Consider the following 13494-nt stretch of genomic DNA (forward strand, 5'->3'; position numbering starts at 1 on the left):
AACAAGGGAGCCACGGAGAGAGTGGTCTCTCCGGAAGGCAGACAAGGGTGGGGATGGAAAAATGTCTTGGGTGGTGGGGTCGGATTGTAGATGGCGGAAGTGTCGGAGGATGATACGTTGTATCCGGACGTTGGTGGGGTGGTGTGTGAGAACGAGGAGGATCCTCTTTGGGCGGTTGTGGCGCGGGCGGGATGTGAGGGATGTGTTGCGGGAAATGCGGGAGACGTGGTTCAGGGCGTTCTCGACCACTGTGGGGGGGAAGTTGCAGTCCTTGAAGAGCTTGGACATCTGGGATGTGCGGGTGTGGAATGCCTCATCATGAGAGCAGATGCGGCGGAGGCAGAGGAATTGGGAATAGGGGATGGAATTTTTGCAGGAGGGTGGGTGGGAGGAGGTGTATTCTAGGTAGCTGTGGGAGTCGGTGGGCTTGAAATGGATATCAGTTACAAGCTGGTTGCCTGAGATGGAGACTGAGAGGTCCAGGAAGGTGAGGGATGTGCTGGAGATGGCCCAGGTGAACTGAAGGTTGGGGTGGAAGGTGTTGGTGAAGTGGATGAACTGTTCGAGCTCGTCTGGGGAACAAGAGGCGGCGCCGATACAGCCATCAATGTAACGGAGGAAGAGGTGAGGTTTGGGGCCTGTGTAGATGCGGAAGAGGGACTGTTCCACGTAACCTACAAAGAGGCAGGCATAGCTGGGGTCCATGCGGGTGCCCATGGCCACCCCCTTTGTCTGTAGGAAGTGGGAGGAATCGAAGATAAGCTGTTGAGGGTGAGGACGAGTTCGGCTAGGCGGATGAGGGTGTCGGTGGAGGGGGACTGGTTGGGCTTGCGGGACAGGAAGAAGTGGAGGGCCTTGAGGCCATCTGCATGCGGAATACAGGTGTATAGGGACTGGACGTCCTTGGTGAAAATGAGGTGTTGGGGTCAAGGAATTGGAAGTTCTGGAGGATGTGGAGGGTGTGGATGGTGTTGCGGACGTAGGTAGGGAGTTCCTGGACCAAAGGGGAGAAAATGGAGTCCAGATAGGTGGAGATGAGTTTGGTGGGGCAGGAACAGGCTGAGACAATGGGTCGACCAGGGCAGGCAGGTTTGTGGATTTTGGGAAGGAGATGGAAACGGTCCATGCGGGTTTGGGGAATAATAAGGTTGGAGGCTGTGGGTGGGAGGTCCCCTGAGGTGATGAGGTCATGAATGGTGTTGCAGATGATGGTTTGGTGCTCAGGTGTCATGATCGAGGGGGCAGTAGGAGGAGGTGTCGGAGAGTTGGCGTTTGGCCTCGGCGATGCAGATGTCAGTGCCCCATACTACCACTGCGCCACCCTTGTCTGCGGGTTTGATGGTGAGGTTGGGGTTGGAGCGGAGGGAGCAGAGGGCTGCCCGTTCTGCGGGGAAGAGGTTGGAGTGGGTGAGAGGGTTGCATGACGAGTACAGCTAGATCAAAGGGATGTAAAAGGGGAAGGAGGCAACAGGCTTTCTTCTTTTGAATAAAATCTTGAAGCTATTGTCAAGAGATCTCAGAAGATGGAAGTTTCATTAGGATTTTTTAATATAAAATAAGCTGAACCCATCATCTATAAAGGACATTATTGGAAAATATTGAACCTGTTAATTGTTATTGAAAATGCTGTGCAATTCTTTGCACTATTGCTTGTGAAGTCCTTTCAATTTCCTACTGGATCTGTGCAGAGGTCAAAGTGTCAGCTGAGAAAGAGTTCCGCATGGTGAAGTGGCCCCTCTTTAGTGCATGAGCTCAGCTCATTAATTTAATGCAATGTGGGTCTGATGTAAAATGGTATGCAAAATCACAGACAAATGCTAAGAAGTCAAAATGGTTCTTTTACATAGACTGCACTGAATTGTCAATGGGTTTTTATTTTGCTTCGATACTTTGCCGATGAAGTATTGGAGCGGTTACTTTTACATAGCTTCAGCATCTGCCCTATTGGTCTGTAGGAAGTTGAGGCACAGACCACAAGTTCAAAGTCAGGCAGAAACCTGTCAATCACATTTCCTGTCTCAATAATTATTGATATAGAAAAAAAAGAGCATGCAGATTGAAAACATCCTTCGTGATGTCAGAACACCCAAAAACAAATCATAGCCAAATTCAATAATTCTGAAATACAATGATAACAAGGTGTAGAGCTGGATGAACACAGCAGGCCAAGCAGCAACAGAGGAGCAGGAAAACTGATGTTTCGGGCCTACCTGGCCTGCTGCTTTTATCCAGCCCTACACCTTGTTATTCTCAGATTCTCCAGCTTCTGCAGTTCCTACTATCTCTGAAACAATTCTGAAATAGTTATTTTTGTAAGTTACAGAACACATAACATACAAAGGAGATGTAGTCTCAGTCACAACAACTTAAAATTGTTATTATTATTTTAGAGAAGAATAAGCTGTTAAATAGATAGCAATGGACAAAAGGAAATACTTACATTTCTTACGACAGGAATAGCAGCAATGATCTTTGTCCCATTGTTTGTCAGCCTAAATACAGAAAAAATTCAATTGTATAGATTTAACAGATGAATTATGAACTTATTCGTAATAAATGAACTGTAGTTACATTTTCCAATGTGCCCCTGAATTGAATCATTATGTTTTGTCAAACATTTTTACTTCCACAATAAATATAGGAATATGTGTTTCAAGTATATTCATGAATACGAGGACATTGATCAGATATGGAAACAGGCTGAGTAACAGTGCTTAGAATAGTTTTCATAAGTGTTGTTATGGACTACAAATTTAATGTAGTAAGGTTCAATGTTATGTTTTAATCGGTGTCTCTTAGATTTAAACATAGCAGCCATACCAACAATTAACTTAGAATTATGATAACATTTTATAACTCTCTTTCAATTTTATCTTTCTTTCAAAGAGCTTATCATAGATCTTTTGTCAGTGACTGTTTATGCATATTTTTCATCTGTTGTACATAAAGGTGGATAATTTTGTGCCAGAAGCAGCAGCAAAGTGTCTCTGCTTGCTGTGGCATTTGAGCGTTGTGGCATAAACCTATGTCTTTTGAATTGTGTCGATGTATGTGAACTTCAGAATTGTGATGGACAACAGTAATGCACATATTTGAGGGATATTGTAGGATTTTTTTAGTACTTTTGTCATAAATATAAGTAGAGAAACTTGTTTTGCGCTAATTGGCAGATTCACTCATTCAAATTGAGCAGCACGTACCATGGCATTCGCCCAGGTCAAACGTAGAAGTACAATAAATCTCTCCCTATCTGTTCAACAACTTCTGTAACTCCAAACTCACAGCATTCTTTATTATAGGTGAGAGGAGTTTAGGACAGTTTTGTATTGTGGACCCAAACTCATGAGGAACAGCCTTGAAGATTGGCTAACCATAATTTGTGCAAATCCTTACAACAAACGGAAGTGATGGGGGGCTGCATCTACCCATCTGTCTAGCCTGAAATAAAACTTCAATCACTGAGATGGAAGAACAGTTTCATGATTTATTGCATCATTCAAATGTTATAAATGTAATGTGTAATATTATCTCATTTGATATTATAAGCGATTTTGTAAAGCGTCCTTCATAATGTGCAGAATAATTTTTCCTCAAATTTAGGGTCATTTCTCTTATTACTAGTCTTTTAAGCATTTTAACTGTTAGTTCATCACACACAGAGAAAAACAAAGGGATACTTCACTATCCGAGCACATCATGGCAAACAAATGGTGCTAAAACCAAGGTCAGGTCTGTACTGACCTCATCACATGTTGGAGGGTCTGAACATATTTTTTGTGTCTTTGTTATCACACCTTCTACACATGAATAGTTGATACATGTATCACTGGGATGCGGCCAACTTTCACCTTCCTGGAACGAGAACAAGAACAGTCTGGGTGGGCTGATGGCTTCCTTCAGTGCTGTGAGTTTCAAACTAACATTGTACAATTGGAACAGTGCAATTTTACAGTATTACCACATAATACCACAGATTAGTTGATGAGGGTTTTCAACTGTGTCATGATTAATAAAATCCAGACAAATTGTTAGAAGAAATTCAATTTTAATGAATCCTTATCGTAATACAAACACTCAGTGAAATTCTGCTCTGATGCTAGCAGGGCATTATTTTATTGCCAGATCATTTTACTTAGAAACATAGAAACTGGTAAGAACAATACAAGGAGGAACTCACATATCTTATGTTTCCTGCATCGTCTTTGCATCCTGTGGAAACGAGACGTGTCACATTGTTAAATGCGTTCCATCTTTGTCAGTGATAACACTTGTGCTCAGTGCTTATCAACATGTTAGTTATATTTAGAAGTAATGGTGCATTTTCATTGTTACTCACTGACACATGAAGAAACACATTTTGTTCTATCCTCAGAAAGCATTGATCCATTTTTACAAAAGCAACCTTCAGTGTATTCATCAAATGTCTCCCCATGTATCATCTTACTGGAAAGAAAGATTGTAATTGTATGTTATGTTTATTCAGTGATGAAGTAACTGAAGGCATGGCAATTATTAAACATTGATCAAAACCAATACTTCAAAATATGGCCACCTACTGTTAAAAGCAATGATAAGGTTTGAATAATTAGAATGCATGACAATACCTACCCATCCTTACAATAATCATGATTGTGTTTGGCGCAGGCTTTATAGGTGAAACCCTCTGTGCAGTTGTACGCTTCAAATAAAAAGTAAGAACAAGTTACATTGAGGCATTCAAAATATTGATGTTAATTACAGTTAACAAAAACAGAGCGGCTGTTTGGATAAAAATTCTGTTGGGAGTAAGATTACTGCTTTGACCTTTTTGCTACTTCATCTCAAATTGTCCCTTCCTTTTCCTCATTGAGTTGTGTTTCGAAGACGGGAACTCTCCCTATGCAGTGCCCAGCAACGTGGGTTTGCCCATCCACACTCTTCAGATGTTGATCTGAGTTACAGCACAGGTCAGTAAGCTGCTTTTACTCTCAGCAGATGCACTCTCACAGTTGGATCTCTTAGGTGTAAGGCAATTCTGTCTCTAATGGGATTATGGTTCAGAGCTCAGAAGACTTCGCTTGCAGTCATGGAATTATCAATATTCATTCTCCTTCTCTTCCTGTGTGATTCTCTTAACCCAAATAATGCATAAATTACATTAACAAAGTGTTCAAAATGGGTCTTCAGGCCTTATACATTGCTTTCCTTCTCATAAGTGACATGTAGGTGCAAATATAGTTTCTAGTTCCCCTTCTCCATTAAAGAAAACAGAGTTTTGACTAATCCATTTTTGTTTCTTATCCAATTCAGAAGGAATATCATCATCGTGCCATTGACAGCACAGAATTGCCATTTCGCTCTCAAATCTCTCTTCGTGATCTGAGTAGATACTAAAAACTCAAAGCCATTATTTCGTAACCAACCATCAATTCTTGTGGGAAACTGCAGGCAAGTTTCTTAGAACTTGACTCCTGTGTAAAATGCACAAAGTGAGCAAATGAGCTTGAACAGGCTCTAGGTCAAACCTCTGCTTAGAAGCTGCTCTGGAACTTTTCCAGCCAGAACCCCATGGGATGTGTTTCCCTGTGATGGATCATTGCACATCTATTAACTTTGTTACACCTGTCAATGTCTCAATCCAAAGGCTGTTAAAAGGGAAGGTCAGATGCATTTCAGTTCACTGACTTTCCTATTTTAAATTATTTCTCTCTAAATCCAATTACTGATCCTGTGTGATTAATGATAAATAATTTAGGATTGGGCTCGGTTTCTGGCTCCTGAAACCATTCTGATCATTTCCATGTTAACAAACCATAATAAGACAGATCAATGCGCACATAACTTCAACAATTTTACAGTTCCATATAATTCATCTAAATAATGTAGATACAAGTCTAATATATAGATATTTAAAGTCTACGATCATGATATAGGCTCATTGCACTCACGGCATAATCCATTTGTGGAGTCCCTCCAGTCAACACATATCCCAGCTGCATTACAAGTCGAAGCAGCAGCTTCCAGGCTACTACAGCTCATCTCTGTAGAATTCATTGCACAGTGATCGTACTGACATGCCTTGACATACTTAGTCAGTTCTCGCTTATTTCTGCATTTTTCAAATGAACTGTAGAGTGGGAGTGTAATTAGTAACATGAATAAATATTAGTAACATAACAGCCAAAATGATCTCCCTCCTAAAAAAGTTTCAAGTCCTTATTCTAACCATAAATAGGTCTTGTAATGCACCAGCATATATCATTCTTTCCTATATTACCTTAGCAGCAATTGGACTGTGACAAAATGGATTAATGCCTATGTTCAAATAGGCAAGAGAAGAATTCCAAGTAATACGTGTGTTATTGCATAATTTCACAACTACTGTCTGACTTATTAATGCAAAGCCTATTTATAATGTTAATTTTAATTTAAATAATTCGTTTAATTTTTTTAGTGTTTGTAATTATTAGGCATTGATAGTCTAAGAGAATTATCAAGGTTCCTTTTTAACTGAGATTGTAAGAACTGCCGATGCTGGAGAATCTGAGATAGCACGGTTTTGAGCTGGATGAGCACAGCAGGCCGAGCAGCATCAGAGGCGCAGAAAGGCTGATGTTTCAGGTCGAGACCCTTCTTCTGAAATGGGGGAGGGTAAGGAGTTTCTGAAATAAATAGGGAAAGAGGGGGAGGCGGATAGAAGATGGATAAATGAGAAGATTGGTGGAGAGGAGATAGACAGGTCAAAGAAGCAGGGATGGAGCTAATGAAGGTGAAAGTAGGTGGGGAGTTAGGAGGGGATAGGTCAGGGAGGATAGGGAGGACGACAGGTCAAGGAGGCGGGATGAGGTTAGTGGGTAGGAGATGGGGGCGGGGCCTGAGGTTGGACGAGTGGTTAGGGAGGCGCGGACTAGCTGGGCTGGTTTTGGGATGCGGTGGGGGAAGGGGAGATTTTGAAGCTTGTGATGTCCTTGATACCATTGGGCTGCAGGGTTCCCGAGCAGAGTACGAGTTGCTGCTCCTGCAGCTTTTGCATGGCATCATTGTGGCAATGCAGGTCACCCAGCATGGACATATTGCCCAAGCAGTGGGAGGGGGAGTTGAAATGGTTTGCGACTGGGAGGTGCAGTTGTTTATTGTGAACTGAGTGTAGGTGTTCTGCAAAGTGGTCCCCAAGCCTCCACTTGGTTTCCCTGATGTAGAGGAGGCCACAGCGGGAACAGCGGATGCAGAATGCCACATTAGCAGATGTGCAAGTGAACACCTGTTTGATGTGGAATGTCTTCTTAGGGCCTGGGATGGAGGTGGGGGGGGGAGGTGTAGGGACAGGTGTAGCACTTCCTGTGGTTGCAGGAAAAAGTGCCGGGTGAGGTGGTGGGGCCAGAGGGGAGCGTGGAGCAGACAAGGAAGTCATGGAGAGAGTGGTCATTCTGGAAAGCAGATAAGGGTGGTGAGGGAAAAATGTCTTTGGTGGTGGGGTCGGATTGCAGATGGCGGAAAAGTTGGAGGATGATGCGTTGGGTCTGGAGATTGGTGGGGTGGTACGTGAGGACGAGGGGGATTCTGTTTCGTTTATTATTGCTGTCAGGGTGTGTGAGGGATGACTTGTGGGAAATGCGGGACACAAGGTCGAGGTGCTGTGGAGGCGAAGTTGCAGTCCTGGAAAAAAAAGAGGATATCTGGGATGTCTGGGAGTGGAATGCCTCATCTTGGGAGCAGATGCAGCAGAGGCAAAGGAATTGGGAATAGGGGATGGCCTTTTTGCAGGAAGGTGGGTAAGAGGAGGTGTATTCCAGGTAGTTGTGGGAGCCGGTAGGTTTGAAATGGATATCAGTTTCCAGGTAGATGCCAGTGATGGAGACAGAGAGGTCCAGGAAGGAGAGAGAGGTATCCGGGATGGTCCAGGCGAACTTAAGGTTGGGGTGAAAGGTGTTAGCAAAGTGGATGAACTTTTTGAGCTCCTTGTGGGAGCAAGAGGCGGCGCCAATACAGTCATCAATGTAACGGAGGAAGAGGTGGGGCTTGGGGCCAGTGTGGGTGCGGAAGAGGGACTGTTCCACGTAACCTACAAAGAGGCAGGCATAGCTTGGGCCCATGCGGGTACCCATGGCCACCCACTTTGTCTGTAGGAAGTGGGAGGAATTGAAAGAGAAGTTGTTGAGGGTGAGAACGAGTTCGGCAAGGCAATGAGGGTGTCGGTGGAGGGGGATTGGTCGGGCCAGCAGGACAGGAAGTAGCGCAGGGCTGTTAGGCCATCTGTGTGGGGAATGCAGGTGTATAGGAACCGGACATCCATGGTAAAGATGAGGTGCTGGGGGTGGGCGAATTGGAAGTTCTGGAGGAAGTGAAGAGCATGGGTATTGTCACTGACATAGGTAGGGAGTTCCTGGACCAAGGGGGAGAAAATGGGATCAAGATAGGTGGAGATAAGTGGGGCAGGAGCAGGCAGAGACAATAGGCCAACCAGGGCAGGCAGGTTTGTGGATTTTGGGAAGGCGATAGAAGCGGACAGCGCGGGGTTGGGGAGTGATGAGGTTAGAGGCTGTGGGTGGGAAGTCACCTGAGGTGATGAGGTTGTGGATGGTTTGGGAGATGATGGTTTGGTGCTCAGGGGTGGGGTCATGATCCAGGGGGTGACAGGAGGAGGTGTTGGAGAGTTGGCGCCTGGCCTCGGCGATGTACAGGTCAGGGTGCCATATCAAACTGTGCCTCCCTTGTCCGCAGGTTTTATGGTGAGGTTGGGATTGGAGCAGAAGGCTGCACATTCTGTGGGGGAGAGCTTGGAGTGGGTGAGAGGGGTGGAGAGTTTGAGGCGATCAATGTCTTGATGGCAGCTGGAGATGAAGAGGTCAAGGGAGGGTAGGATGCCCTGGGGTGGTGTCCAGGAGGAGGAGGTGTGTTGGAGGTGGTAGAAGGGGTCAGTGGAGGGAGTCTCATGGTTAAAGAAGTAATTGTGAAGGCGGAGGCGGCAGAAAAACTGCTCAATGTCCAAACGTGACTGGTATTCATCGATGTGTGGGTGGAGGGGGCCAAAGTGAGTCCTTTACTGAGGACGGACTGTTCGTTCTCAGCAAGGGGGAGGTCTGGGGGGATGGTGAAGACTTCCTTTTTAACTACTGTGTTAAAAGTTTAATTTTCCAATTCCCTGGTAACAAGCCCATTATACAAACACTTAAGCAAATCACAGAGTTTGTATCTGTTCAAAATGTAATGGCTGTTCCGGACAAGCTTAGCAATACAAGTCAAACTTTTGATACTGACAAACTGAGAATCATATTAAGTTTCTCTTTCAAAGCCCCTGACTGGTGAACTTTGAATGAATTAATAAAATTTTATCAAACTAAAATAGGACCACACCATTCCATTTATCTTATTAACATCAAAATAATGTTTCCCAAAATGAATCACAAATAAATTATAAGATGGTGCACGTCAATGATGCTTCTTAAGTACTCTTCCACCTTTTACTGAGTCATGAACAATACTGGATGCTTCTCTGAAATGAATGGAAACAGCAAACAGGGCAAATAGGTCACAAGGGGAGGGGAATGGCTAACATCTTGGAAGCCATAGTTGCAAAGAAGCATTTAGAAAACAGGCAAGTTGTTTCCATTCAAAATTGGAGCTGGTTAGAAAGTGGACAGTTAGCCACCACAATGAAATTCCATTGCATTTTCTGATTACTAAACAATCTAAAACACTTGAGAGGAAAAGTATTACTGTAATGCTTGCATAAAAATAAGTTGTCCCGCTGAACAGTTTGACCAGTGGGCAGAGGAAGTCTTGGTGACATTTTAACAGTGACAGCCAGCTACAGGCTGAGACATCTGACTGACATGTCAAGAGCGAAGGCTGCCTGCGTACTTCAGGGCCCCTGAAGGCAAAGTATGTTTTCTGTTCACCAGGATGAAGGAGAAGGGGTGTTGTGGATGCAGTTTCAAGCACAGTAAAAAGTGGCAATGGGATGTCCATTACTAGCAGAGGCCCCTGCAAATGGGCCATACTTTGATGGGATAGCACCTGAATGACACTGACAGTTGTTTAATGTGGTGGCCGTCCCCACCACATGCTGCCAGTGAAGTGCTGGTAATGACCAACCAATTTCTGGTTGTCAGGTTCCTGCAAAGCAGGGCTTCCTGCCTCTGGTCAAGCTCACTCCCTGAGGCTTATACTGCCTTCCAGCCTGCCTTCACAAGGATGGTGGGGGGGCTCTGCATGGAGTTTGCATGTTCACCCCATGGGCTGCATGGGTTTCCTCCCACAATCCAAAGATGCTCAGGGTAGGTGGATTGCCATGCAAAATTTCCCATAGTGTCCAGGGATGTGTAGGTTAGGGAGGTCAGCCATGGGAAATACAGGATTAGAGGAACTGGATAGGATGCTATTCAGAGGGTCAGTATAGACTCAATGGGCTAAATGGCCTGCTTCCACATGAGGGATTCTATGATTCTTCGATAATATATTCAGACAATAAAATCCAGACAATGACTTATTCTGTGACATTATTAAACATACATTAAGAAAAAGTTGTGTGAAATGAATATCTGGATAGATTTGGTCACTTTAAAAAGAAGACGCAAAGAAATGTACATACCTTCCTGATATGGCATCACACACAGTTTTCCCAAATTCACATGGTGGGAGTGTAGGAGGCACTTCACAAGGCACGTTTGTAGGAGTTTCTTGACAATGTGTCTTCTTAGGATCATCGACTTTCCAATCAAACGCAGTTTTGTGACAACAGTCATGTGGTTCTATCTTTCCATTCCTTCTTACACATCCATCAGTTATATTTCTCGAACAAGAACCTGTTGAATGGGATATATTTCACATTGATGAATACATTCTATACTCCATTAGTGCAAATTCAGGTTTTCAATTCACACTCCAAACCTTCTATCTGGCTACTGGGACTGAACCAAACACCAGTTTTCAGTCTGGGTGTTGTGCATGATCCTGTGGTGAACTGCTGACTATGTATTCACATCATTACAAGGCTCACTATTTCCACCTTCACAACATTACTGGACCTCATCCTGTCTCTACTAATCTGCTGCTGAACCCTTATTTATGTCTCTGGAATCCTGAGACCTGATTCCTCACTGCACTCCCATGGTCTCTCAGGGATGGCACAGTGGCACAGTGGTTAGCAATACTGCCTCACAGTGCCAAGGACCTGGGTTTGATTCCACTCCCCAGGTGACTATCTGCATGGAGTTTGCATGTTCACCCCATGGGCTGCATGGGTTTCCTCCCACAATCCAAAGATGCTCAGGGTAGATGGATTGCCATGCAAAATTTTCCATAGTGCCCAGGGATGTGTAGGTTAGGTAGGTTAGCCATGGGAAATGCAGGATTACAGGAACTGGATAGGATGCTCTTCAGAGGGTCAGTATGGACTAGATGGGCTAAATGGCCTGCTTCCACACTGTAGGGATTCTATGATTCATTAACTTGAGGTTAAGTAAACTGCTGGTGTCACTATCTTTACTTGCACCAACTCATTGTCACTGGTCATCCCTATGCTCACTGACTGAGATTAATTCCTAATTAAGCAGCATCCTCTGGTTAAAATTTTGCATTTTGTTTTAGCCCTTCTAAATACTTGTATTTACTCATATTCAACCTCTTGAGATTCCCTGCACCATTACTGGCTGTGACTTCAGCTGCCAAAGCTGTGAGAACTGAAATCTCCCCATATACCTCTCTCCCCTCTTGTCCCTCCTTTAAAACACCCCTGGAAAATAACTAGATGTGAGGCTGGATGAACACAGCAGGCCAAGCAGCATCTCAGGAGCATAAAAGCTGACGTTTCGGGCCTAGACCCTTCATCAGAGGCTGATGAAGGGTCTAGGCCCGAAACGTCAGCTTTTGTGCTCCTGAGATGCTGCTTGGCCTGCTGTGTTCATCCAGCCTCACATCTTATTATCTTGGAATCTCCAGCATCTGCAGTTCCCATTATCCCTGGAAAATAACTACTTCTTTGGTCAAGATTTTTTGATCAGCTGATGTAATATCTCTTTCTGTGGCTTTGTGTCATACTTTGTTTTCTAATGTTCGTGCGAAATGCTTTGGGATCTCTTAAAATTCAAAGGTCACAGTATAAAGATAACTTGATACTATTACTGTAGCGTACACAACTGTAACAGTAACACAGAAACATACCACATTGTCCTTGGGTATTATCAAAGAAGTACTGTTGCGGCACTCTGATCCTGAAGTTGTTTCTTTGACCAATGATTGTGGTTCGAATACCGGGAATATAAACGGTAACTTTGTTGCAACTTTTTACAATGCGAAATGCTTCTGCATGATACGGAAAGCTCACTCCTACTTCATCGACAGTTACCTTTTAAGAGAATTGACAGGTAATCTGTTAACAAGGCATTTGAAGACTCTATTCTCAATTAGCAAATCAAGGAATGGAAATGATAATAAGAGCATTTTGAAGACCAGTGATTGGTATTTCCAGAGAAAATTTTGGGGAAGGCTGTGCAACCTTGTCCTTAAATCTACCACTTGAGAGGAAACTTTACCTGGGCTGGATGTGAACACAATCCTAAGAATTCACTGCATTCGCCTCCTCACACATCAGTAAAGAATAAAGAAACAAGATATTGACAGTGATATTGATTAATATTACATAGCATGTATGAACACACGCTAATACTTACCACAGGCTTTCTTTTCTCAGTTGAAAAATTGATGATTTGTTTGTTGTAGTTAATAATAAGTGATTTACGGCAGGACGTGAAGGTTTCTTGATTACAGTAATAATTATCAAGAATCACAGAGAAATTGTATCTTGGGACCTTTTCTTGGACAAGTACATATGTGCAATTATCAAAAAAATCATAGTGCAGCCCATCGAAGGTATGATAATGTGAATACCCCCATACTTGACATTCACCTAAAATTAAAAAGAAAATGCTATTTACATTGAGATAAAAATGATAAGTAATATGAATATAATTAATGAACAGAAATTAAAAAAAAACAATGAATTTGAAACAAATAATCAAAAAACTACTTACAGTCACAGTCCCATGTTGAACAGCAGTCACCTTTAGTTGGGACACTTTTGGGTTCTAAGTCACTGTAACATGTAGGTTTCGCAGGGGTTGAACAGGGCACCTTCGTAATTTCATATGTATGTGCTCCAATACAAGTAATGGTTGTACAGTTCACTTGCCACGTTTCATTACACTAGGAAAGAGTAACAAGTAAATTAATACATCAGCAAACATTTCAATTAGTTGAACAGTTCTGATATTGACTTTACATTATTGAGTATGAAAAGAAACAGTTTTGTCTTTCTGGTCTGGGTGTTCAACAATAACAATTTCACAGAGGCCATAATACCACATCAGTTAGGTTGCTCAAATTCCTAATTTCTGCTTGTTATAAGGTCATTCTTGGAATGTAACCACTGTTTGCCATATCAGTATTTGGGTGATACTAAAAACAGTGAGGTAAAGTGTAAAATGTAAAGCAAACATATCAGGAGGTTTGTACCTC

The 13494-nt window shown here is 43.2% G+C and overlaps 1 protein-coding gene across 1 annotated transcript in view; it reads right to left on the reverse strand.

The window, feature by feature from the left end:
• Positions 1 to 13494, reverse strand: part of LOC125463424 (mucin-19-like) — a 114809-nt gene that overhangs the window by 2264 nt on the left and 99051 nt on the right. Inside the window, exons 101-110 of the mRNA XM_059654772.1 lie at positions 13011 to 13182; positions 12651 to 12886; positions 12142 to 12325; positions 10571 to 10784; positions 5928 to 6106; positions 4609 to 4678; positions 4337 to 4443; positions 4178 to 4209; positions 3742 to 3852; positions 2441 to 2492 (exon numbers count right to left, since the gene is read on the reverse strand). Coding sequence (XP_059510755.1) covers positions 2441 to 2492; positions 3742 to 3852; positions 4178 to 4209; positions 4337 to 4443; positions 4609 to 4678; positions 5928 to 6106; positions 10571 to 10784; positions 12142 to 12325; positions 12651 to 12886; positions 13011 to 13182 — 1357 coding nt within the window. The remainder of the gene's footprint in view (positions 1 to 2440; positions 2493 to 3741; positions 3853 to 4177; positions 4210 to 4336; positions 4444 to 4608; positions 4679 to 5927; positions 6107 to 10570; positions 10785 to 12141; positions 12326 to 12650; positions 12887 to 13010; positions 13183 to 13494) is intronic.

This window comes from Stegostoma tigrinum, chromosome 25, assembly GCF_030684315.1.
Source record: "Stegostoma tigrinum isolate sSteTig4 chromosome 25, sSteTig4.hap1, whole genome shotgun sequence".
NCBI lineage: Eukaryota > Metazoa > Chordata > Chondrichthyes > Orectolobiformes > Stegostomatidae > Stegostoma > Stegostoma tigrinum.